Raw genomic sequence first — 24,268 nt, 5'->3', positions numbered from 1 at the left:
CAGGAACTTCATAGACTCAAAACCAAACTTAAAAGAAGGACTAAAGGGGCTATTGTAAGTCAAGGAAGAACCCCACAAGAACAACAAACCCCACAGGAAGATGACACAAAACCCCATGACAATAATCTCTCTCAATGTCAATGGCCTAAATGCACCAATTAAGAGACATAGAGTGGCAAAATGGATTTGGAAACTAAACCCAACATTCTGCTGCCTGCAAGAAACACACCTGAACAGTCAGGGCAAACACAGACTCAAAGTCAAAGGGTGGAAAACCATCCTACAAGTAAACAACTCCTTCAAAAAAGCTGGGGTGGCAATACTAGTATCTAAAAACATAGATTTCAGGTTGAAAAAGATTAGGAGGGACAATGAAGGTCACTTCCTATTTATCAAGGGGTATGTGCAACAGGAAGAAATCACACTCTTAAACATATATGCACCTAATGAGAGACCAGCTAAATACTTAAAACAACTCCTAACAGACTTTAAGGAGGACATTACTAGCAGCACAATAGTAGTCGGAGACTTCAACACTGCCCTATCACCTCTGGATAGATCGACAAGAACAAAACGCAGCAAGGAAACACGGACTCTGAAGGAAGAAATAGAAGAGAGAGGCCTAGTAGACCTATACAGGGCTTTACACCCCAAAAAGAAAGAATACACATTCTTTTCCAGTGCACATGGAACATTCTCCAAAATAGACCATATACTGGGCCACAAAACATACCTCAATAAAATCAGAAAAACAGAAACTGTATCAACTATCTTCTCAGACCACGATGCACTGAAGATAGAAGTTAATCACACACAGATGCAGAGAATCAAAACAAACAGCTGGAAATTAAACAGCTCAATGTTGAACAATAAGTGGGTCAGGAAGGAATTCAAGGAAGAAATCAAGAGATACCTCGAAACAAATGAGAATGAAGACACAAGCTACCAAAACCTATGGGATGCAGCTAAAGCTGTGTTAAGGGGAAAATTTATAGCTCTGCAAGCATTCCTTAGGAAGGAAGAAAGGGCCTACATAGATATTTTGACTTCACAGCTCAAGGCCTTAGCAAAGGACCAGAAAAGGGAACCCAAACCAGAACAAAGGAAAGAAATAATAAAAATTAGAGCAGAAATTAACAACATGGAAACACAGAAAACAATCCGAAAGGTCAATGAGACCAAGAGCTGGTTCTTTGAGAAAATAAACAAGATTGACAAACCACTAGCAAGAATCACGAAAAGAGAGAGAGAGAGAGAGAACCCTAATAAACCGAATCAGAAATGAAAAGGGGGACATCACAACAGAAACCAATGAAATTCAAAGGATCGTAAGAGACTACTTCGAAAGCCTGTATGCCACGAAACAAGAGAACCTAAAAGAAATGGCTGAATTCCTTGATTACTACAATCTCCCAAGACTGAACAAAGAAGACTTGGAATACCTGAATAGACCCATTAATATTAAGGAAATTGAAACTGTAATCAAAAATCTCCCCAAAAACAAAAGCCTAGGTCCAGATGGATTCACTGGCAAATTCTTCCAAACATTTAAAGAAGACCTGTTGCCAGTTCTCCTCAAGCTTTTCCAGGAAATTGAAAAAACAGGAACTCTCCCAAACAGTTTCTATGAAGCACACATCTCCCTAATACCAAAAGCAAACAAAGACACCAGTAAGAAAGAAAATTATAGACCAATATCCCTGATGAACACCGATGTGAAGAACCTCAACAAAATATTAGCAAATAGGATCCAGCAACTCATCAAAAAGATCATACACCATGACCAAGTGGGATTCATCCCAGGGATGCAAGGATGGTTTAACATTTGAAAACCAATCAACATAATCCATCATATCAACAAAAGTAAAGATAAAACCATATGATCATATCAATAGATGCAGAGAAAGCATTTGACAAGATCCAACATCCGTTCATGAGGAAAACCCTCACCAAAATGGGTTTTGGAGGAACTTTCCTCAAGATAGTCGAAGACATCTACCACAAGCTTACTGCAAGCATTATCCTCAATGGGAAAAAACTGAGGGCCTTTCCTCTAAGATCAGGCAGAAGACAAGGATGCCCACTCTCACCACTTCTCTTCAATATCACACTGGAAGTACTTGTGATAGCTGTTAGACAAGAAAAAGAGATTATAGGCATCCAGATAGGAAAGGAAGAAATCAAACTCTCACTATTTGTAGACGATATGATACTATATCTAGAGAAGCCTAAAGCCTCTACTAAGAAACTCTTAGAAACGATAGACTTATACAGTAAAGTTGCAGGCTACAAAATCAATATCCAAAAATCCATGGCCTTCCTATATACAAAAAATGAGGCAGAGGAAAGGGACATGAAAAAAGCAATCCCATTCACAATCGTGCCCCAGAAAATCAAGTACCTCAGAATCAGCTTAACCACGGAAGTAAAAGACCTCTACAAAGAAAACCATAAAATGCTACTCCATGAAATAAAAGAGGACATGATGAAATGGAAACATATACCCTGTTCATGGATAGGGAGAATTAATATTGTCAAAATGGCAATACCCCCAAAGCATTATATAGATTCAACGCGATCCCTATAAGGATACCCATGACAGTCTTCAAGGAAACGAATCAAGCAATCCTAAAATTTATATGGAACAACAAATGTCCAAGGATAGCTAAAACAATTCTTGGGAAAAAGATGATGGGAGGCATCACCCTCCCCAACCTCAAACTTTACTACAAAGCGGTAACAATTAAAACAGAATGGTACTGGAACAAAGGCAGAGCCGCAGACCAATGGAACAGGGTGGAATATCCCTACACACAACCCCAAATGTATGATCATCTAATCTTTGATAAGGGAGCAAGAGATGTGAAGTGGAGCAAGGAAAGTCTCTTTAACAAATAGTGCTGGCACAACTGGACAACACATGCAAAAAGATTGGGCTTAGACCTCGACCTGACACCATGCACAAAAGTCAGATCAAAATGGATTAAAGACCTCAAAATCAGACCACAAACCATAGGGTACATTGAAGACAAGGTTGGCAAAACCCTCCACGATATTGAAGATAAAGGTATCTTCAATGATGATATGCAACTGGCCAACCAAGTGGAAACAGAGACAAAAAATGGGACTACATTTAACTAAAAAGCTTCTGCACCACAAAAGATACAGTGACCAGAATACAAAGACAATCTACAGAATGGGAAAGGATATTTACCCAACACCCATCAGATAAGGGGTTGATATCAATGGTATATAAACCACTGGTTGAACTTTACAAGAAAAAAATATCCAACCACATCAGAAAATGGGCCGAAGAGATGAACAGAAACTTTCCCAAGGAAGAGATACGAATGTCCAAAAGGCACATGAAAAAGTGCTCTACATCACTAATCATCAGCGATATGCAGATCAAAACAACCATGAGATACCACCTCACACCACAGAGACTAGCACACATCCAAAAGAACAAAAGCAACTGCTGTTGGAGAGGATGTGGGGAGAAAGGGACCCTTCTACACTGCTGGTGGGAATGCCGACAGGTTCAGCCCTTTTGGAAAACAATATAGACAATTCTCAAAAAATTAGAAATTGAGTTCTCATTTGACCCCGCAGTACCACTTCTGGGAATATATTCCAGAGAAGCAAAAAAGTATAGTCGAAATGACATCTACACTCATATGTTCATCACAGCGCTATTTACAATAGCCAGAATCTGGAAAAAACCCGAGTGCCCTAGGACAGATGACTGGTTGAAGAAACTTTGGTACATCTATACAATGGAATACTATGCAGCTATTAGAAAAGATGAAGTCATGAACTTTGCATATAAGTGGATCAACATGGAAAGTATCATGCTAAGTGAAATGAGTCAGAAAGAGACAGACATAGAAAGATTGCACTCATCTGTGGAATATAAAATAACAGAGTAGGAGACTAACACCCAAGAATAGTAGAAATAAGTACCAGGAGGTTGACTCTGTGGCTTGGAATCTGGCCTCACATTCTGGGGAGAGGGCAACTCATATAGAGAAGGGAACAGCAAGTAAAATGTGGTTGAAGGCCACATGGGGGAAGGGTGATGCTTGCTGAATGTAGATGAGAGACTGAACACAATGGCCACTCAACACCTTTATTGCAAACCACAACAGCTAATTAGAGAGAGAGAACAAAAGAGAATACCCTGCCACAGTGGCAGAGTGGGGTAGGGGGAGATGGGATTGGGGGGTTGGAGGGATGCTGGGTTTATTTGTGGTGGAGAATGGGCACTGGTGAAGGGATAGGTTCTCGAACTTTGCATGAGGGAAACATGAGCACTAAAATGTATAAATCTGTAACTGTACCCTCACTGTGACTCACTAATTAAAAAATAAATAAATTTTAAAATAAGAAAGAAAACATATTATATAATGAGTCTTAAAAAAAAAATCTTAGAGGTTGTCTGATGAAAAAGGACAGAGAAAAGAAAACACGTCCATGCTTATAGAGACTGGAAAAACTCTCTAAAGCAATATGTCCAGCCTTGTAGGCCCTTTCACCTCCAGCAACAGCTAACGACCTCCTACTGGCAAAGATATTTCTAAAGGTGCAAAAGGACAAGGTGACAGGTTCTTTCTTCATTTCCATAGACAAAAAAAATGTCCTGCAAATAAAGTTTTCTTCATCTTTGACTGTGATCTCTTATATTTTATTTATCATTTATTTATTTATTGTTTTGAACCACACCACACAATGTTCAGTGGCTACTCCCAACTCAGTACCCAGGGGTCATTCCCAACAGTACTCAGAAGACCGTGTGGTGCTGGGGATCAATGCTGGAGTTCCTTCATGCAAATCATGTGCTTTAGTTCTTGAGCCTTCCCTCCAGCCTGCTGTGAATATCCCTAAGAGTGCAACATAAATCAAATCTACTGTGTTGCTGGGACTTGGTTTTGCTTAGAGAAACATGGGAAATTTGGGTATTAGGAATAAGAAAGTGAACTGAAAAGACAAAAATCAGTGTCAGAAGAGGAAATTGGAAAGTCCCTGTTTTATGTTGCTTTCACAGTTGTATGCCTACTTTGATGCTGATATCCAAGCACTATTCATTTCTTCATTGATTTAAAGGAAAACTTAAATATAGCCATGAATGTTAACAATACCCCATCCCTTTCTTTGTCAGTATAAATATCATATAAGAGACATGAAAATTTGCTAAAAAAATTAAACAAGTATACTTTACAGTAAATAAACTGAACTTTGTGGTAGCATTCCCTACATACTTTACGAATCGCAGTTATATATGTGCACTATATTACTTGTCAATACTATAGTATATAACATAAATTTGAACATGTCAAAGAATATATATTTTATATAATATACAAATGTAATCTTAATATTTATATAATTTTGTATCAGAATTATTCTGCTTAAAACTATATTTGATTTCTGTAACCAAGTTAATTTATTTTATTGAACATTTTATTTATTTTTTAAATTTATTTATTTTTTAATTAGTGAGTCACAGTGAGGGTACAGTTACAGATTCACACATTTTCGTGCTTGTTTTTCCCTTATGCAATGATCAAGAGTCCATCCCTCCACCAGTGTCCATTCTCCACCACCAATGAACCCAGTATCCCCCCCCAATCCCATCCCCTCCACCCCACCCCGCCTCTGTGGCAGGGCATTCCAATTTGTTCTCTCTCTCTCTCTCTCTCTCTCTCTCTCTCTCTCTCTCTCTCTCTCTCTCTCTCTCTCTCTCTCTCTCTCTCTCTCTCTCTCCTTTTGGGCGTTGTGGTTTGCAGTAGGGGTATTGAGTGGCCATTGTGTTCAGTCTCTAGTCTACTTTCAGCACGCCTCTCCCTCCCCCTGCAGGATTTCCAATCACATTTTACTTGGTGTTCCATTCTCTATCTGGGATGGCTTTCCCCCAGAGTGTGAGGCCAGCCTCCAAGCTATGGAGCCAACCTCCTGGTATTATATACCACTATTCTTGGGTGTCAGTCTCCTACTCTGTTATTTTATATTCCACAGATGAGTGCAATCTTTCTATGTCTGTTCCTCTCTTTCTGGCTCATTTCACTTAGCATAGTACTTTCCATGTTGATCCACTTATATGCAAAGTTCATGACTTCATCTTCTAACAGCTGCATAGTATTCCATTGTGCAGATGTACCAAAGTTTCTTTAACCAGTCATCTGTTCTCGGGCACTCAGGTTTTTTCCAGATTCTGGCTATTGTAAACAGTGCCGCGATGAACATATAAGTGCAGATGTCATTTGAACTATACTTTTTTGTTTCTCTGGGATATATTCCCAGAAGTGGTATTGCTGGATCAAATGAAAGCTCAATTTCTAATTTTTTGAGAAGCGTCCATATTATTTTCCAGAGGGGCTGGACCAGTTGGCATTCCCACCAGTAGTGTAGAAGGGTCCCTTTCTCCCCACATCCTCTCCAACAGCGGTTGCTTTTGTTCGTTTGGATGTGTGCCATTCTCTGTTTGCCAAGTTAATTTTAACCACCTTACCATCTGAACACACTTGAAGAAAGAGTGAAAGTAAAACTCCTGTGAGTTAAAATGAATTCAGAAGTTTGTCAAGTTTTTGGACAGAAGCTTTACTTTTAGAGTCAGTCAAAGTAGAAAGTATGGTAGACTGAGGAGAAAATGTATAGTGATTATTTCCTATTTTGTCACCTTCGTTACTTTCAAGGGGCACAGAAACCCATTTAGGGTATGGGTTTAGAATTTTTTAGCAGTATGTGAATATGCTTAATGACCTAAGAAGGACACTGGAAATGTGGTTCAACATGGTAGCCCCTCTCTGTGGAGACAGGACAGACTGTGCTAAAGTGGCCTAAGAAAAACATGACACCTTAACAATGACTGTTAGTTATGATGGGAAGGGAAGTAATTTATTATCCCTTGTATTCTCTTTATATGAGGCTTCACAGAGAATCACCCAATGCCCATCCATGAATAAGGCAAGAAAACAGAAATGAATTTGCCTCCCTCAGAAATTTCACTTACCATGGGCTAGGTTTTATCTTTGCAAAGTTCATCCTCAAAGCCTGACAACATTCTGCAGCTCTACTTCTTATATAGGGTATTGTTGCTGAAAAATGGAACACTCTTTCTATTAAATATTTTTGTGACTGTGATTATGTTCTTCAGAATATTAGCTGTGCCACATGTTTCAGAAGTGGTTTAATAGCTTGCACTCCTGACTTACTAGAAGCTCTTTGAACAGAATTTTCTTAGGCGCTTTCACCCTTTGTCCAGGCTTCACTCTGCAGCAGTTACATCTATAGCACAGCAGGTAAAAAAAAGTGATTTGAAAGTAAAAATTGTGAAAAATGTGTACTTTCTTTTTTATAATGTCACGGAGGTGCACTTCTAGACAACTCTGGGGAGAGTCTATTTTTTTTAATCTATGCTCTGTTTAGCCAAATTTTAAACAACATAAGGAAGGATCAAATGTGTTCTCATAATTCACAACTCCTTTTCACCACACTGACAACCTTTGGAAAGTGTTACAAAGTCACCATGTTTTAAAGTACCGAGATTTGTTTTGAAGACAGCACAGATAGGAGAAGATTCCCACAGCGGCTCTTCTTAACTCTTCCCACTAAGAGACATTCTTTCTGGGAAACTGCTCTACAGGCTCTGTGGCATCACCCTCACTTGCTACACACAAGAATTTCCTTCTCTCTTAGCAAGGAGACATCCAGCTGTGTTGACTAACATTCCAAAACAAGGGAAAGGGGAAAGCATGGAGATTAATATGAAAAGATACCTGCTACAAAGATCGAGGTAGAGTTATGATGCAGTTGAAAAGGTGTGGAATTTGAAAAGAAATTTGATGGGAATATACAAGCTAGAAGTAGTAATCAGGATGGAGGGGGCAAAAACTGTATAATTAGTAACCTTAATGCAAACACCATACAGGATTTATTGGGCATGAATGCTTTTGATTTATAAGAGAGGTTTGATATGATAACAATATTTCTAGAAATCCAAACCTCTGTTACACTTGACACTATGTACACTTTGGGCTAGATAATTGCTATGAGGGTGTGTTTGTGATTTCTAGAAAACTTAGACGTGCCCTACAAGTCTATCTACTAAACACCAGTAATAGCCCACATCCTGAATCATTGCAGCCCCAAGGCTCTTCAGACATGTGTCCTGGGTTCCCAAATCACCGCTGACTGAAAACTACTTGCCAGAAACCAGTCATTTTGAATCATGGTACAGAATAATATAGTAAACTGTTAAGCTACAAGTTCCTAAGATTGACATTTAATTGGTGTAATATACAGCAACATCACTGGCATTTTTTTTAAAGTTTGATGCAATTCAGTATAATCATCAGTTAGGAAGCATTTTGCAAATGCCTACTATGTGGTCAGCATTTCCGGGCATAATTAGAGTACAAGGAAAAGTAAGCCATTGTCATTGTACTAGAGACCACATTAAGAAAATACAGCGACTGGGATTTTATTTTATTTTATTTTTTTGGCTTTTTGGGTCACACCCAGCTGTGCACAGGGGTTACTCCTGGCTCTGCACTCAGGAATTACTCCTGGCAGTGCTGGGGGACAATATGGGATGCTGGGAATCAAACCCGGGTCGGCCGCGTGCAAGGCAAACGCCCTACCCGCTGTGCTATCACTCCAGCCCCCAGCGACTGGGATTTTAAACTCTGCCATTTTCACTACAGTATACACATGCACACCAAACTCCATTATCACAGAAGTGCATGCATATACAAGAAAAATCACTGCAGACTAATATTCTCTCAGTGCCTCAGCCCTCATTATTCTCAGGCATCCTAATGACTTTTATTTTGGATTGGATGCTACATCCAGTAGTTAGCTCTAGGGTTACTCCTGGTTCAATGCCCAGGAGTGCTTGAGTGCTTGTGGACCATGTGGTGATAGGGATCAAACTTGGAGCTCCTGAATGCAAGACATTAATTTTAACTCTTCCATCCATCTCCCTGGCCTCTTAATATCAAGAGTCAGCAACCTCTACCAAGGAGTATTTTCTGAGCACAGGACCATGCTCTTCCTGTAGCCAAAGTAGGCCAAAATAACCATGATGTTACCATCCCTGGAGCAGTCATCAATGATTGTCCTATCCAAACTAGAGATGCATTCAATTGGGGTAATATGTCCCAACTCCCATTAGGCACTGTTTTCCAAGACATCACAAGAGAATAAGACCCACAACTGTTTGCTGATGAAGTCCAGTAGTGGATATTTTTCTAATCTGTATCTTACTTTCCTATTTCATTATGAGCTCCCAAATCAACCACTTGATTAAATCTAGTCTTGCAGTTTCCTTCTGAGACAATACAAATAAAGACAACTTTATTTATTCATCTAGTACAATGTCAATGGCTAAATTGTGGCACATCCATACAATAAAGTACTGTTCAATAATAGAAATGCACCCACTATCATTTCTGATCACTACTTAACTGAATTTCACCAAACTTAACTTAGAGTAAAATATTTTAGATATAACATATTATATACTTTATATCAGTATGAAGCTTCATGTCACGCAGAACTTATTTTTGGCATCAGGTGTGCTGATGGTTGCCTTTGAGGAAAAGGAACTGTTTACTGACAGGCACAAGGAAAAGGGCTGGTATGTCCCATGTCTGAATAGCCATAATGTTGCATTAGTGTTCACTTTGGGATAATTCACTTAATTTTTTACCTTTTCTGTAAATATACTTCAATGAAAATTTTTTGAAACTCTAAACTTGAGGGTCAGAGCAATTTTACAGTGTGTAGTGCACTTGCCTTGAAGGAAGCTTGCCCAGGTTCAACCCGTGGCATCCCATATGGTTCTCCAAGCACTGCCAGGAGTAATTACTGAATGAGGGGCCAGGAGTAACTCCTGAGCATTGCTGGATGTGCCCTCCCTCCCAACCCACCAAAAATAATAGAATGAAATCTAAACCTGGGTCCAGAAAGAAACTACAGAGGTTCAGACTTTTGCCTTCTGTATATTTAATACTGGTTCAATCTCCAGCACCATATAAACCCCCCCCCCAGTATCACCAGGAATAAACCCTGAGCGCAGAGCCAGGCATGCGCACTGAGCACTGCTGAATGTGGCTCAACCCATCCTCTCCCATTCTAAACCTTCAAGAAAATTTGATAAAATTAATTATGTGACAACAAAGAGCAAGAGCTGAGAAGGTAGAAAAGACTCGTAGCACTAAAACATTAAAAGAGGATTCCTAACTAATGACTCCATGACCACCATAAGATGCCCAACTGAAATACATAAAATAAGCAATCAGCCTGAGCTGGATCCCTGAACTGGGATAGAAGAGATTGGAAGCTCACTGACTTTCATTCATTTCTATGTTGTCTGTTCCTCACCTCCCTTTCGTCCTTCTTAGGTTACAAGATTATTCCTTGCTGCACTACTTTGAGTGCTGACAGCTTCTTCAAGAATATGTAGAATCTAGATAGGGAAAATAGTAATATTTATTATGAAGTATCCAAGGCATTACTCATGCTACTTTCAAGAGAAATGAAGAGTTCTTTTCAAAAGTTACAGCACCCTAAAAAAAGAAATGCACTTTCAAAAGTATTTCTGAAATAATAATTGCCAGGGTGCAACTTAGATATTTTCCAGGCGTTATGTGACACTGAGTGCCTAGGAGGTTTAAATGGTGCTTTAGCCCAGATTTATGTTCTGTTAAGAAAGAACTGTGAAGAAATGCTTCTACTGTGTTGTTGCTCCCCAGTAGGCAAATTATGGATACGGAGACACAAAGATTCATTTGTTATATTTACTATCTTCCCAATACATATTTATTAAAATCTGTTGCTTTAAAGGATTTTCATTTCTTTACCCCTTGACCTCTAAGAAGATGCTCAAAGAAGATACCATTTTCTGTCTCCTCATCTGTGTCATTATGGCAGTTCATCAGATTAGCTCCCGGAACCCACAGTGAGGGCTTGGTTGTAAAGTTGGAGCCATGTTGCTGCTAGCAGCTTTTCCAATCTTCATTAGTATTTATGAATGTGAACCCAGCAGTGGCAGTAATATTCCCATTACCGAAAGCCTGTTTAGAGCCACATTATTGTCTTACCTTAATTGAACTTCTGTCTGAAAGGAAAAAATAAAGAACCGATTTAATTTTCTCTTACCATTGACCTGTGATATTTCTAAGGCCTAGGTTTGCCTCATCTCTACCAAATGGTCCCTAGGAGGGCTGGTGCTCTGGTACTAAACTTCGCAAATAAATCCATTTGAAACTGGGGTCAGAACTAATTGGATAAAGAGCTCAGTGAGATGGTATCCTCTTGGTTTAAGAACGGGTCAGGCTCCTGAAAAACAAGAACTGGAGTTATGAGGGACTTGAAATTAGACTTGGGAGGTGGTGGTGGAGATTTTTTTGAGAAATAATTGACCATCTTTCCAGCTCTTTCCGCCATCTTTACTTTGTGGTTCTTTCGCCCTGTTACAACAACAACAAAAGGTGAAGTGATTTATTTTTCCATCTCAAATGATGCTTGCTCCCTTGGTGAAATTCGACTTGAGAAATAAGAGACTCCCTGGAGTCTGCTCATACTGAAGAACTATACAGCTAGTCTCCAGGGAGCCATGGTTCTGGTTCAACGGACTTGAACCATCTCCCAGGTGAATCATTTGACTTAGAGACAACACTAAAGGCATCAGGAAGGCAACAGGACCAATAATACCCCAGGGTTACAAGGGACTTCGTCACTTAAAATCTCTCCAGTAGCACCTGCAAAAGAGCTTGGATTTCTAAATCGCCTCCTCACTATCCAGGCCTGTATAATGTTTAGAATAACCTTTTAGGAAAAGGACTATTTCTCAAATATGTTTGACACACACTTAGTTTTTCCTTTTTGGTTCTCCTTTCATCCTTTCTCATTCAAGCATAAACTGAAGCACTCTTTATTCAATACTTAGGATGTTTTTCTGAGAGTGGGATTTGGTTAGAACTTTGTCTGATGCATTCATCTGAAGTATTTTAATGTGTTTTATGTATTTAAATGTCTTGAAAACTAGATCATACTTTTTGTTAAATATTTAGCAAATTTAGTGAAGGCAAACATATTTCAAAATTTAATCCAAAGTGTTGTCTGCCACCCACTAATCAAGCAGCTACAATATTTGCAGTAAAATCATTCTCATAATTTACTTTGCAGGCCCTTCTGCCTGACCTTCCTCATTTATTCTTTATACACTATAATTTATTTTTATTATAATAATACATGTGCATATTATTTACATGAATTTGACAAGCATATGAGAGAGAATCACTCTCTTGCTTTCTCGGGGTAAGCCTTAATGTGGTATTTTTAATAATGGTCCTCCTTATTTCTTACTTTTCTGAATTCAGAATTATTTTCAATGTTTTTCTCTTATATTCTACTTTCTATTCTTAGTATTCTCATCAAAATCTTAGGGTTTTCTCAAATTTATCCTTCAATCCTTATACTGGTTTTCTATTTCTGCTTTTTTATTTTCAAATTTTATTGTATTCTGAATTTTTCTGAAAACATAATATACTGAACTTCTCTGAGAGATAAGCAGCATTGCTTCATATCTACAAAACACTTGTCTTGAAGCTTTTGTCTTTTTTTCCCTGTATTTTCCCTGTCCTCCAAGTTTCTTTTTCTAACTATTTCAGTCTCTCCCTTTCTCTCTCTGACTTTTCAGTTTTCAAATGTATGATAATCTGATTGCCAGTTTATGTTTTTATTATTCAATTTTTGAATAGGCAATGCATAAGGATGCTTAAAAGTTCAGAGATTGTGTAAAATATCTCTGTTATAATTTCCCTCTTGTGTCTTCTCTGCAATTGCTCCTTTCCCACCATTACCCATAGGTAACCATTATTTGGTTTCCTTCCAAAGTTCTCTCATGAACATAAAAGAAAATAAAAGAATAAATCAATCCATTTTTCTCTTTCACATAGAAAAGTAACACATTCAGCTGTTAACACATGAGTATATGACATATCACTTTTGTACACATAACAATGTAGCTTTTAGATTTTTTTTCTTTTTTGGTGGGGGGGATGGATTGGTTTGGGCCATACCTGGCAGTTCTCAGGGGCTACTACTGTCTCTGACCTTAAGGGTCACTCCAGGGAGTGATCAAGGAACTCAAGTGATAATCCGGTCCTGGTAATCAAAGTAGAATTGGCTGCATGCAAAGAAAGTGTCTAAATTCCTGGACTATCTCTCCAACCCTGAGTTTTAGATTTTTTTACCTATTTTTTACATAGACCTATTGCTCATTTCTTTACATAGCTGTACATTATGCCTTTGTACTCCTTGACACTGTTGAACAATGAAGTCATGCACAGTTTTCTGTTACCAAAGATTCTGAAATTAGGGACACTAGAAAAACATCATTGCACTCATATTAAAGTATAATGGATAAGATCCACAAACTGGAGTTGCCAAACTATATTTTCAGGGATCATTTCTATAGTATGCTACTAGAGAAATTTTTTAAATATCAAATTACTCTCCTTTGGAAGTATACAACTTTAGCATTTGTGAGCAGAAAAAGAGGTTTATTGCTTAGGTAGAACTGCCTGCCAAATATAGTTGTGCATTTATTTTCTATTGTTTTGGTAGCAAATTATCACAAATTTCATCACTTGAAGAAATTATACAAATAAATTTGGTATATAAGAGTTCTGGAGGTTTGATTCAAACTGGATCCAAGATGGAATGCAACTGGATAAAACTTAAGGTTTCAGCAGATCAGCTTTCACTTCTGAAAGCAAGTTCGAGAATCTACTTTTTGTGCTGTTCATAGAAGCTCAAAGACATCTTTAGGACCCACCAATCTACCTATGACAATTGAGTTTTTGACTAATATTGAGTATATTTTCATGTATATAAGAGCAATTTACTTTTTCTTCTAAGGGAAATCTTTGTTTAGTGAAGTCCTTTGATCATTTATCCTTTAAATTTTGAGATTTTTATATATATATATAAGAAGTTTCCCTATTATCTATAATCTGAATTGTAAATATTACTTTATGAACATTCACTGTTGTATTATTTATGTTGTTTTTTGAAAATTATTTTAATTTCATAGAGCTATGGTCAAGATTTTATTTTATAATTGTGCATTTTCAGCACTAGTTTAAAAGAACCAGCACATCCTTGAAGCTCCAAGCATAAATAATAAATTTGCTATCACTGTGTGATTTTCTCACATATAAAACTATCATCTTCATAGAATTTATCTAAGTATGTTATAAATGTATATACAATTTTATTTTATTCAGCTGACTTAAACTGAAATTTCCTGCCTTTTTGTTTTTGTTTTGCTAAGTGTATGACATGTTATTGACTGATCACACCTGTGTAACTTAAAATGTTCTCTTTTGTTTTTTCTTTCACTTTATATGTCACAGCTCCATTCAACCCAAATAAAGGTGCAGATAGCATTGTCAAGTTTGATGCTTTTGGAGATGGAATGGGACGATACAACGTGTTCAATTTTCAGTACGTTGGTGGCAAGTATTCCTACTTGAAGGTCGGTCACTGGGCAGAAACCTTATCGCTAGATGTTGAATCCATCCACTGGTCCCGGAACTCAATTCCCACTTCTCAGTGCAGTGACCCCTGTGCTCCCAATGAAATGAAGAATATGCAACCAGGGGACGTCTGCTGCTGGATCTGCATCCCCTGTGAACCTTACGAATACCTGGCTGACGAGTTTACCTGTATGGACTGTGGCCCTGGACAGTGGCCCACTGCTGACTTATCTGGCTGCTTTGACCTTCCCGAGGACTACATCAAATGGGAAGATGCATGGGCCATTGGCCCAGTCACTATTGCCTGCCTGGGTTTTATGTGTACATGCATGGTTGTGATTGTTTTTATCAAGCACAATAACACACCCTTAGTCAAAGCATCAGGCCGGGAGCTCTGCTACATCTTGCTGTTTGGGGTTAGCCTGTCTTATTGTTTGACATTCTTTTTTATTGCCAAGCCGTCACCAGTCATCTGTGCGTTACGCCGACTTGGGCTGGGTACCTCCTTTGCTATCTGTTACTCAGCCCTGCTCACCAAGACAAACTGCATCGCACGTATCTTCGATGGGGTAAAGAATGGCGCTCAGAGGCCCAAGTTCATCAGCCCGAGTTCTCAGGTTTTCATCTGCCTGGGTCTGATATTAGTGCAAATTGTGGTGGTGTCTGTGTGGCTCATCCTAGAGGCTCCAGGCACAAGGCGGCACACCCTTCCAGAGAAGCGAGAAACGGTGATCTTAAAATGCAATGTGCGAGATTCCAGCATGTTGATCTCCCTTACATATGATGTGGTCCTAGTGATCTTATGCACTGTGTATGCCTTCAAAACGAGGAAGTGCCCAGAAAATTTTAACGAGGCCAAGTTCATTGGTTTTACCATGTACACCACGTGCATCATCTGGCTGGCCTTCCTCCCTATATTTTATGTGACATCAAGTGACTACAGAGTAAGTCTTTTAATGGTTTCTTCTTTTCTTTTTCAGTATTTTGTTACTTAGGCTATAAAATAGATTCCTTTTATTTCCTCTGACTAGTTAGGTAGAAACTAATACATGCCATACTGAACTTCCGTGTTATGCACAGAAACTTATTCAATGCATTTTTAAAGTATTTCATTCTTTGCACATAGTGAAAATCATCATTCTAGGTATAGAGAGGAAGATAAATGTGCATGAAATGATCATTTAAATTATTTGTAATTAAATGGGAGAAAAATGTATTATACTACACACACATATGCATGCACACATAACTTTTAATTAAATTGCAAAAATGATTGACAAGAGAATAAGACTTAAACCGCTAAGAACCAAATGAGAAAATTTTTAACACAAAAGGACCAGGCTACCATGGATCAATCTGTTCATTAAAATAGACTTGTAGCATTAAAACTAGGATAAGGGATCAGTTTAAAGACCTAAAATCTTTCACTCAAATGACCAATGTCTCAAAAAATGAATAAAATACAATATTAATTTGTTACAATTTCCCAACAACTTTAATTACACAACTAAAATATACATATACACATATATATGTTGTATATGTTTATATATATATGTGTATATATATGTATATATAGGTATATCCCTTGAAACAGCCATATCCAAGTAATCTAATTAAGCCATTATCAAATATTTTAGGCTTCAATATAACTATAATCTCTTCTGAAGGAAAAAGTTATCAATCCCTTAAAATGTCTCAAAATGTTGAAACCATCTATCAGTGCTTTTGCATTTATAATTCTGAATTTAGTATTTTCCCATAAGTATGAGATCTTTCCCTCAAGAAAATTAGTTTTTATTATATATGTGCATATATATAATATACTTATTTATAGGGGGGGTCTCCTAAGTAGTGCTGTGGTGTCCCTTGGGGCCATTTCTGGTGCTGCACAGCCTGACCCGTGGTTAAACACCAGGGATTTCAAATGTAGAGCTGCCCAGGCCCCACGGTGCTGGGGATCATCAGGGCCATCCATTAGTGTTCAGTGGTCTCCAGCACTACATCCAGCAGTTTTCAGAGGTCATGTGGTACTGGGAATCAAATTCAGGCTAGGTGCATACTAGGTACCTGTCCTAACTACTGTAACTTCTGATCTCTACTCATATTTTTAAGTCCTCTTAGGTAGAAGTTTTCCAGGGACCTAATGGTTTCCTTGTTATATCATCATGATATAAGTACAAAAATCTCCATATACCAGTAATTCCTAAATGCCAAAACCAAGAAAATTGTACTTTAAAAAAGTAGAGCTATTTAAAGCACAGAATAAAGAGACTAGAGGGACCAGAGTGACAGTTCAACAAGTTTTGCCTTGCATGCAGCCAACTCCGATTCGATCCCCAGCACCCCAGATGGTCTCCGGAGCACCACCAGGAGTAATTCCTGAGTGCAGAACTAGGAGGAACCTCTGAGTATTGGTGGGTGTGGTCCAAAAAGCCAAAATAAATAAATAATAAATGAAGAGAAGAGAAATACTTAATGTATGTAGTCTATTAAATTATTCCCAATCACTTGACCAAAACCTAGGGACTAGGTTAAATTTTAAGCAAGGGGAAAAAGGATCAGATTTTATGTTGGAGTAATGATCAGAATTTCTATGGCTATAAAAGATTTTTGAAATCTGTAAGAGAAAACATCAGAACTGGAGCAGAAAAGTTAAAGGTCAGGGTATAGGACAATTGAACCTTTGAAGTGTGGAGATCACAATGAAAAACTATAGTTTTTAATGTATTTCCATGTCCCCATTTCTATCTTTGTCTTTACATACATGCCTACTGCTATAAATATGTAAAATTTATAAAACGTGGGTGCATGCTTTGAATACTCCTGATCCAGGTTCAATCTCAAATGCTGTATATGGTCCCCAGAGTCCCAGCAGGAGTGATTCCTGAGTACAAAGTCCTAAGTAAAGCCTGAGCACTGTTGGATATGCATCCCCCCACAAAACAAACAAAACAAACAAAAATATATTATAAAAGCTATTAGAAGGCCATATTATTCAACATTATTTGGGCTATCACTGTCACTCTTATCCCATTACTCATTGATTTGCTAGAGCGGGCACCAGTAACGTCTCCATTGTGAGACTTGTTACTGTTTTTGGCATATCAAATATGGCACAGGTAGCTTACCAGGCTCTGCCGTGCGGGCAGGATACTCTCAGTAGCTTGCCAAGCTCTCCGAGAGGGACAGAGGAATCGAACCTGGGTTGGTTGCGTGCAAGGCAAACGCCCTACCCACTGTGCTATCGCTCCAGCCCTATTTGGGCTATATAAACTGAGAATGTAGAAACTGCAATGATAGTTATTTTGCCCTGGGCATATTATGTAACACTATTCATTCTCAAAACACTATGAAGACTGAAAAACTGGTCTTATAAAAAAATTTTATTGACTTAGCATTTATTTCAAAACGGGACCCTTTTCCATTTAATGTGATAGAAATACAGTAATGCAGTTAAATAGAATTAGTTTTAGATACTCAAACTTTCAACACCTGTCAGAATTTATAAGATAAATTAAAGATTGAAAAGCTGCTTTCAGACCTGGGTTAATTAAGACATCCAATAACACTAAGATTATCTGAGGCCTCACTACTTATAAATAATGTCAACTCGAGGTTTACAAAAGAAATAGAAAGTAACCTGAGTTCCCACATAGTGGTTTTAAATTTTGCTACATAATAAATAAGTAGGTTTGGGTGGAAAATATTGATACCTAAGGGAAAAATCCACATATTCTCATTAAATGCTTCTGACAGATGATCTAGAAAGCAGTATTTTTCAAAGCAGGCCAAGTGATAAAATTGTAGCCAAAACTGAGAACCAGGAGCTGGAGTGATAGCACAACGAGTACAGCATTTGCCTTACACACAGCGGACCCAGGTTTGATTCCCAGCATCCCGTATGGTCCCCCGAGCACTGCCAGGAGTAATTTCTGAATGCATGAACCAGGAGTAACCCCTGTGCAATGCCAGATGTGACCCAAAAAGCAAAAAAAAAAAAAAAACCCAAAGCTGAGAATCATTAATCCAGTATATAAAAAAAATATTCTTCCAATCCAATAGATATGTCTTTAGTTTGATCTGTGCTGATTGGAAATTCCTGGAGACATATGGTAAAGTTAAATAATTGAGAAATTTTACATAAATATCCAGATTATTTGCATCTGTTGACAAAATAAAATCACAAGTCCCCATATTCTTATACACAACCATTAGCCATTCTAAACGCTTATGCCTTTAGACCGGTTAACAATTCCTATTGATCATAATTTTACCAATCCCCAACTTCTCATATTTCATGCCCTTCACTGCATGAACCTGAGAAGCATTAAAACTTGAGACCCTTGTTCTAGAAATTCCAGAGAAACACTAAGATTTAAATTTTCCCAGAAGGAAAGTATGTGGCTCAGATAGAATTAGCAACACTGCTAAGAATGGCTGGAAAAAAATTGGGCATCAGTCAACAAGATTCATGAGTCAGTGCTTTGCCATCTATTACAAGTTATAAATATGAAGTACTATTTAAATCTTTGAACACATCTCACAGCTGGGGGAGGACAAGAATGAAAGAAGCAAGTTAATATAGGATTGTTTACAATTAACTTGGTATGCAGGCTCTTAAATGCCAACACGTTTCGAAGAGTTGAGTTGGTAAGAACTTGGTCTTTCCAGGAATACTACTTGAAGAGGTGGAATTTTATCATGTACCTGGTTGGAAACTGATATAATTAAGGTGGTGAGAGAACATAGAGCATATGAAATTTTCTTGAACCAAGAGCACAGTACTCAAGAAATGGGTCTTACTCAAGTGGAAGATGGATAAAGGATCTCATAAGAAATTAATGAAAATTAACATCTAGGTCAGATTATGTGAGGAACAGGAATTCATTTAAATAATGGTTAAAGACTTTGAAGTCTTGTGTTTTTTCAAACTTTGTTTTCTTTTGGTTAGTTGTTTCCTCAGGCCAAAAGTGAGGGACTGAGGGATCGTACTGGATTAGAACAGATGCCTAACAGACCCCCAACCCAGGTTTGATTCCCAGCACCTTACTCTCCTTAGCATTACCAAATATAGCCCTGAATGAAGCCAAGCACTGCCAGGGGGGCAGTGTTGCTGGGTGTGTGGGGGGAGGGCAGGGGGATCAAGTAATCCCCAGTACTGAGGGCCCAATCAGCGTTACATCTTCAGGCCTTTGAATTGAGTTGGCCAAGAATCTTTAGACACCCCCAATCTGAAAATAAGTGACACAGAAGTAAAAGGAACTAAAAGAACTACCCCTTTCTCATCAAATCTGAGACCTTACTTTGCTAGATTCTTCTCATACATGAGTGCACACATCCTCATTAGCACCCTGGACAGCAAATTTTATTATTCATTGGAAAGACAAGTAAGTAAACTCAAAGGATAATTAACTTCCCAGGTGGCACAATTGAGAAACAATATGACAAGATTTTTCTGATATAATATCATGCCTTTCATATTATGCCACAAACATATCTATCCTTAATATGAAGGGTGGATTTGAAAGAGTAGAGCCAAGAACAAGCTGAAGTAATTGAAATAATTACAAGCATCCAAGACAAAATACGCAAAGAACCTGGGGAGGAATCTGAAAACCAAAGGAGCTTTGAGAAATATGCAGGTTTCCTCTGTCCTTCTGGATCACATCCAGAAGGTAGTGATCTACCCAAAGAACCCTCCCAGGTAGTTTCAGTCACCAGGGATCCAATACATATTTTATACAGTGTAAATAAAAACCAGGTCACATTAGGATAGAAAATTATCTATAGAGGCATTAGCAGTAATTACTGAATGTTTTATTCATTTATGCCTGCCAAAAATATTTCAACAGTTGTGATCTTGGAGATACCACTATCAGCATAGATTAGTCTCTTTTATATATCTTAGCATAGAATTGGAGGAAGGTCAGAGATGGAGAGAGTGTAAATAGTGGGCAAAATAAGATGCAGGAATATTCGTGCACTGGCAAGCAAATGGCTCAATGGTTTTCCTAATTGTAATGTTCAGATTTAGGTGCTAGAACTCACCTAAAACTTTTGTTAAAATAAGAATCTGAATCTTTTAAGGAATGGAGCCCAAGTGTTTGGATTTTCAGTAAACTCCAAGGTTATTGAGACATTGCTAACAGAAGGACACTGCTTTAAGCATCAAGGTGTCAGGTTGTTATTGGGGTGGGAACAGGTAAAGCATTTTGCCTGCACTTGGCAGAGACTTTGGCGGCGACTCTAGAGTCCTGACAAGATACAAAGAAATCCCATTGTTCGTAGCCTGACTAGACATTTTAAAAATGTGATTTCAACTTCTTCAGAAAATATTTGTCACCTCTGCTAGCTCTTTTATGATAATAAAGAATAGAAAGGAGGCCACTGGAGTTCTACATTTTAGAAAGAAGAAAAAGCAAACACAAACACTCCTAGGCAAAAAAATGTCTTAGGAAAGAAAGACATATAGACCATGATTTAATGAGTAAATGGAAGAGTTATTTGTACAGAAGAGACAGGCAGGAGTGCTAGATCATGTAGGATTTCATAGCTGCAGCAAAAAAAAAGTTAAAATTTCATTCGATATTGAAAAAAGAATCCATAGAAATATTTTAAGGAGAGCCATTTAGTCTCATGATTTATGGATTCCTATTTTGGAAAGGAAGTCAATTTGCTAGTGACATTACATATGAAACACAGACAAAGGCAGGAGTTGGGGAGACTGGTTAGGGGGCATTGGTAAGCGGTCCAGTCAGAGGCAAGGTGGTGAGAGATGATAGCATGCTATTAACAAAGAAATGTCAGACATGGAGCTTATTACACATGAAGAACTGTGGAGAGTTTTTCTCCACCTTACAGTCGAATAAGGCAGCCTACCTGATTGTGGGGCCAACAATTGGCAGAAGACGTCAGACTTCTAATTCCAAAAACAAGGGTTTTATTATTAACCACCATTACAGTAGTCAGAGAGTCTATTTATGTCAGTTCCCTGAATTCCAATTTTCACCAAAGGATGCAAAGTGGGTAGATAATGCACACAGAAGCAGTAATCAGGACAGGGTGAGTACTGATTTTTCTCTCTGCCAGAAAACTGAATATGTTATAATACAGTGCTATTGCTGAACCTGTTATTTAAAGTAGCATTGCCTGCATTATGGGGTTTATTTTATTAATACTGCAGTAAATTATTGTCTGGATTACTGGGTTTAGGGTGCCCTCTTGAATTTGCATCTTAAGCACGTGACACAGTTGCCCCATTGCTGCCGCCCTTCACCCCTAAAAGGTATGGGCAGGATAGTGATTTGAGTATCAGTAATCAATGATACAAAATTTGGAATCCTCCCCTTTCTGAGTTTCCCTGAAGCATGCTGGTACATGTTTAATTCACCACCCCAGGTTTTGGAGAAACCCTCATCCTATCCTTAAGCATCTTTCCTTTGAAAGCAGCTAAAATCAGGGAAGAGTAAGGGGGAAAGCAGGTCACATGAAAAGAGAGAGAGCAGCCCCACGACAGTACACCAGGCATACCTGCTTTCTATCAGCATGCGGCAGTTACTGGTGGGTCGACCAAATAAAAGTGCTGTGAACACTCAGACCTAAATTAGATGGCCAGATGATCGGTTTTGTCAGTATTTATTTCAGCTCAGAAACTCCTGCTCTCTGAAGCTGGGGGCACATCCTTTTTTGCTTAGAGCATTTGATTTAGGCACTTCCGAGACTTTGACATATTAGGAACATTTTTGTAAGGAGTACCTTAATCCAGGTCATTTCTCATCTCATCCTGTTATCTCTCAGTGTATTGCCTGGTTTTAATATAAGGGTGAGGGAAGTTTTCCCATGTTGAGGCATATTGCAGGAATTTATCAGATTTCTTTGTGTCGGTGGCTTCTCATTCCTTGATACAGCTTCTTTGTCAGCATTTTAAACCAAATCCAGGTCAGTGAGAGCTCAAATACTAGTCAGTGTTTCATCTAGAGATTCTCAGAGCACTTTTTACCTCAGGGAAATCACGCAGAAAAGACCAATGCTCCCCTTTTGCAGCTTGGTTCTAAGAGAGAAAGAGAGAGAGAGAGACATACAGACAGACAGACAGATTGACAGAGACAGAAACAGAGACAGAGACAGAGACAGACAGAGACAGAGACAGAGACACACCACAGAGACACACACAGACACACACAGACACACACAAAAAGAACATTTCTCCACAGGGATGAGTCCTGAGAGGCGCCTGCCATTGTCATTCTTTCTTAACACCACTATCTGCCCTGCCCCTCATGCCCCAAGAGAACAAACTGAAATTTAAACCGTTGACTCAGTTTCTGCCTTCTTTTCAAGCTCATTGCAAGCCTCACTTCCAAGTGAGAGGGAATATAGCTTTGTGTCTACCCTGATCTGTTGCAGTGCTTGATAAGTTTGGACAGGTCTGAGTCTGACTGACAAGAAATCCACACCACCCTACCTCTCTAACTCCAAGGGCATTAGCAGCAAGTGTTGAAGAATCCTCAGTAACAGGCAATAAAAAGAAATACCATTTATCGCCTTTGTTGGCTGTGCAATTTAAGGCATTTGCTGATTCCCATAGACTTCTCTCAAATCATGTTATTCAGTCCATGAGGTCCTTGAAATTCTGCTAAGAGAAACCAATTTCACTCTCCTTGCCCAGACTATCAGAAAAATAGAACCTGAAACATGATACCACTTATAGGGTAATGAGTTGGTGAGCCTCCATGTTGTCAATGCAGACTAAAGTACTATAACTCACAGTAGCAGCAGCCAGTCACAGCACCGACTCAGGTTCCCGACACCCCACTTCCCACAACTGTTCAGAGAGGTGAACACTGAAATGGGAGGCTACATTGCAGGACAAAATGTGTGATATCAAAGAAAACTGACTCTCTTATAATACATTGACCCTTTGCTACACTGTCCTAGAAGAGACATATAGTATGGGCATATTCAGCTTTATCCAGCTATATTCCTCCTTGCTACATACATACTATCTTGGGGAGTGAGGGATTCCAGACAAAAGCGATTAAAACTTCTGTTTTTAATCTTTGTACATATCTTTATATGCAAGAGCACAATAAAACAATCTATTGAATTGGAGAACTGTATGGATTGAAGGTAAGTGGTAAAAGCCAGGATGACTCCAAGATTTTTGGTTTGTGTGTTTGGGTTTCAAATGAGAATACTTGGGGCAAATGATTAAGTTTTGCTTACATATTAATTCTGATATTGTTATGTATACAAAGAAAATATCTAAGTGAAAGCTAAAAGTCTGGATTCAAGAGAGTTAGTGCAATGAGTAAGGTACATGCCTTGCACATGACCAACCAGATTCCATGCTCAAAACATTATATAACCCCCTGATTACAGAGGATGACCTCTGACGATAGAGCCAGGGGAAGCCTTCAGTAGTGTTGGGTATTGCTTAAAACCAAAGTAAAAAGAACTTAAATCTGGAGAGTCAGAGAAGCAGCAGATAAAAACAACATTTAACTTCATCAATTAGGGAACATTTAAACCATGGAACACAGTGACATGGGGAAGAAAAGAGAGTGCAAAATAGGTACCAGACATACCCTAGCACTCAAATTTTAGTGGAAGATAAAAAGTCAACATAGATAAATAAGATAATGAAATCTGAAGGAAATGTGCCCAGGAAATCAAAGAGAAGACAGAGATGAAGTATGTCATGTGTTGATAAAATAGTG

The 24,268-nt window shown here is 38.4% G+C and overlaps 1 protein-coding gene across 2 annotated transcripts in view; it reads left to right on the top strand.

Moving 5' to 3' along the window:
• Window positions 1–24,268, top strand: part of GRM3 (glutamate metabotropic receptor 3) — a 228,699-nt gene that overhangs the window by 185,787 nt on the left and 18,644 nt on the right. For both annotated transcript variants that reach the window (XM_004602147.2, XM_055144171.1), the window contains exon 4: window positions 14,424–15,490. In XM_004602147.2, coding sequence (XP_004602204.1) covers window positions 14,424–15,490 — 1,067 coding nt within the window. The remainder of the gene's footprint in view (window positions 1–14,423; window positions 15,491–24,268) is intronic.

This window comes from Sorex araneus, chromosome 1, assembly GCF_027595985.1.
Source record: "Sorex araneus isolate mSorAra2 chromosome 1, mSorAra2.pri, whole genome shotgun sequence".
Taxonomy (NCBI): Eukaryota; Metazoa; Chordata; class Mammalia; order Eulipotyphla; family Soricidae; genus Sorex; species Sorex araneus.
The sequence above is the reverse complement of the archived record's forward strand: the minus strand, read 5'-3'. Positions and strand labels throughout refer to the sequence as shown.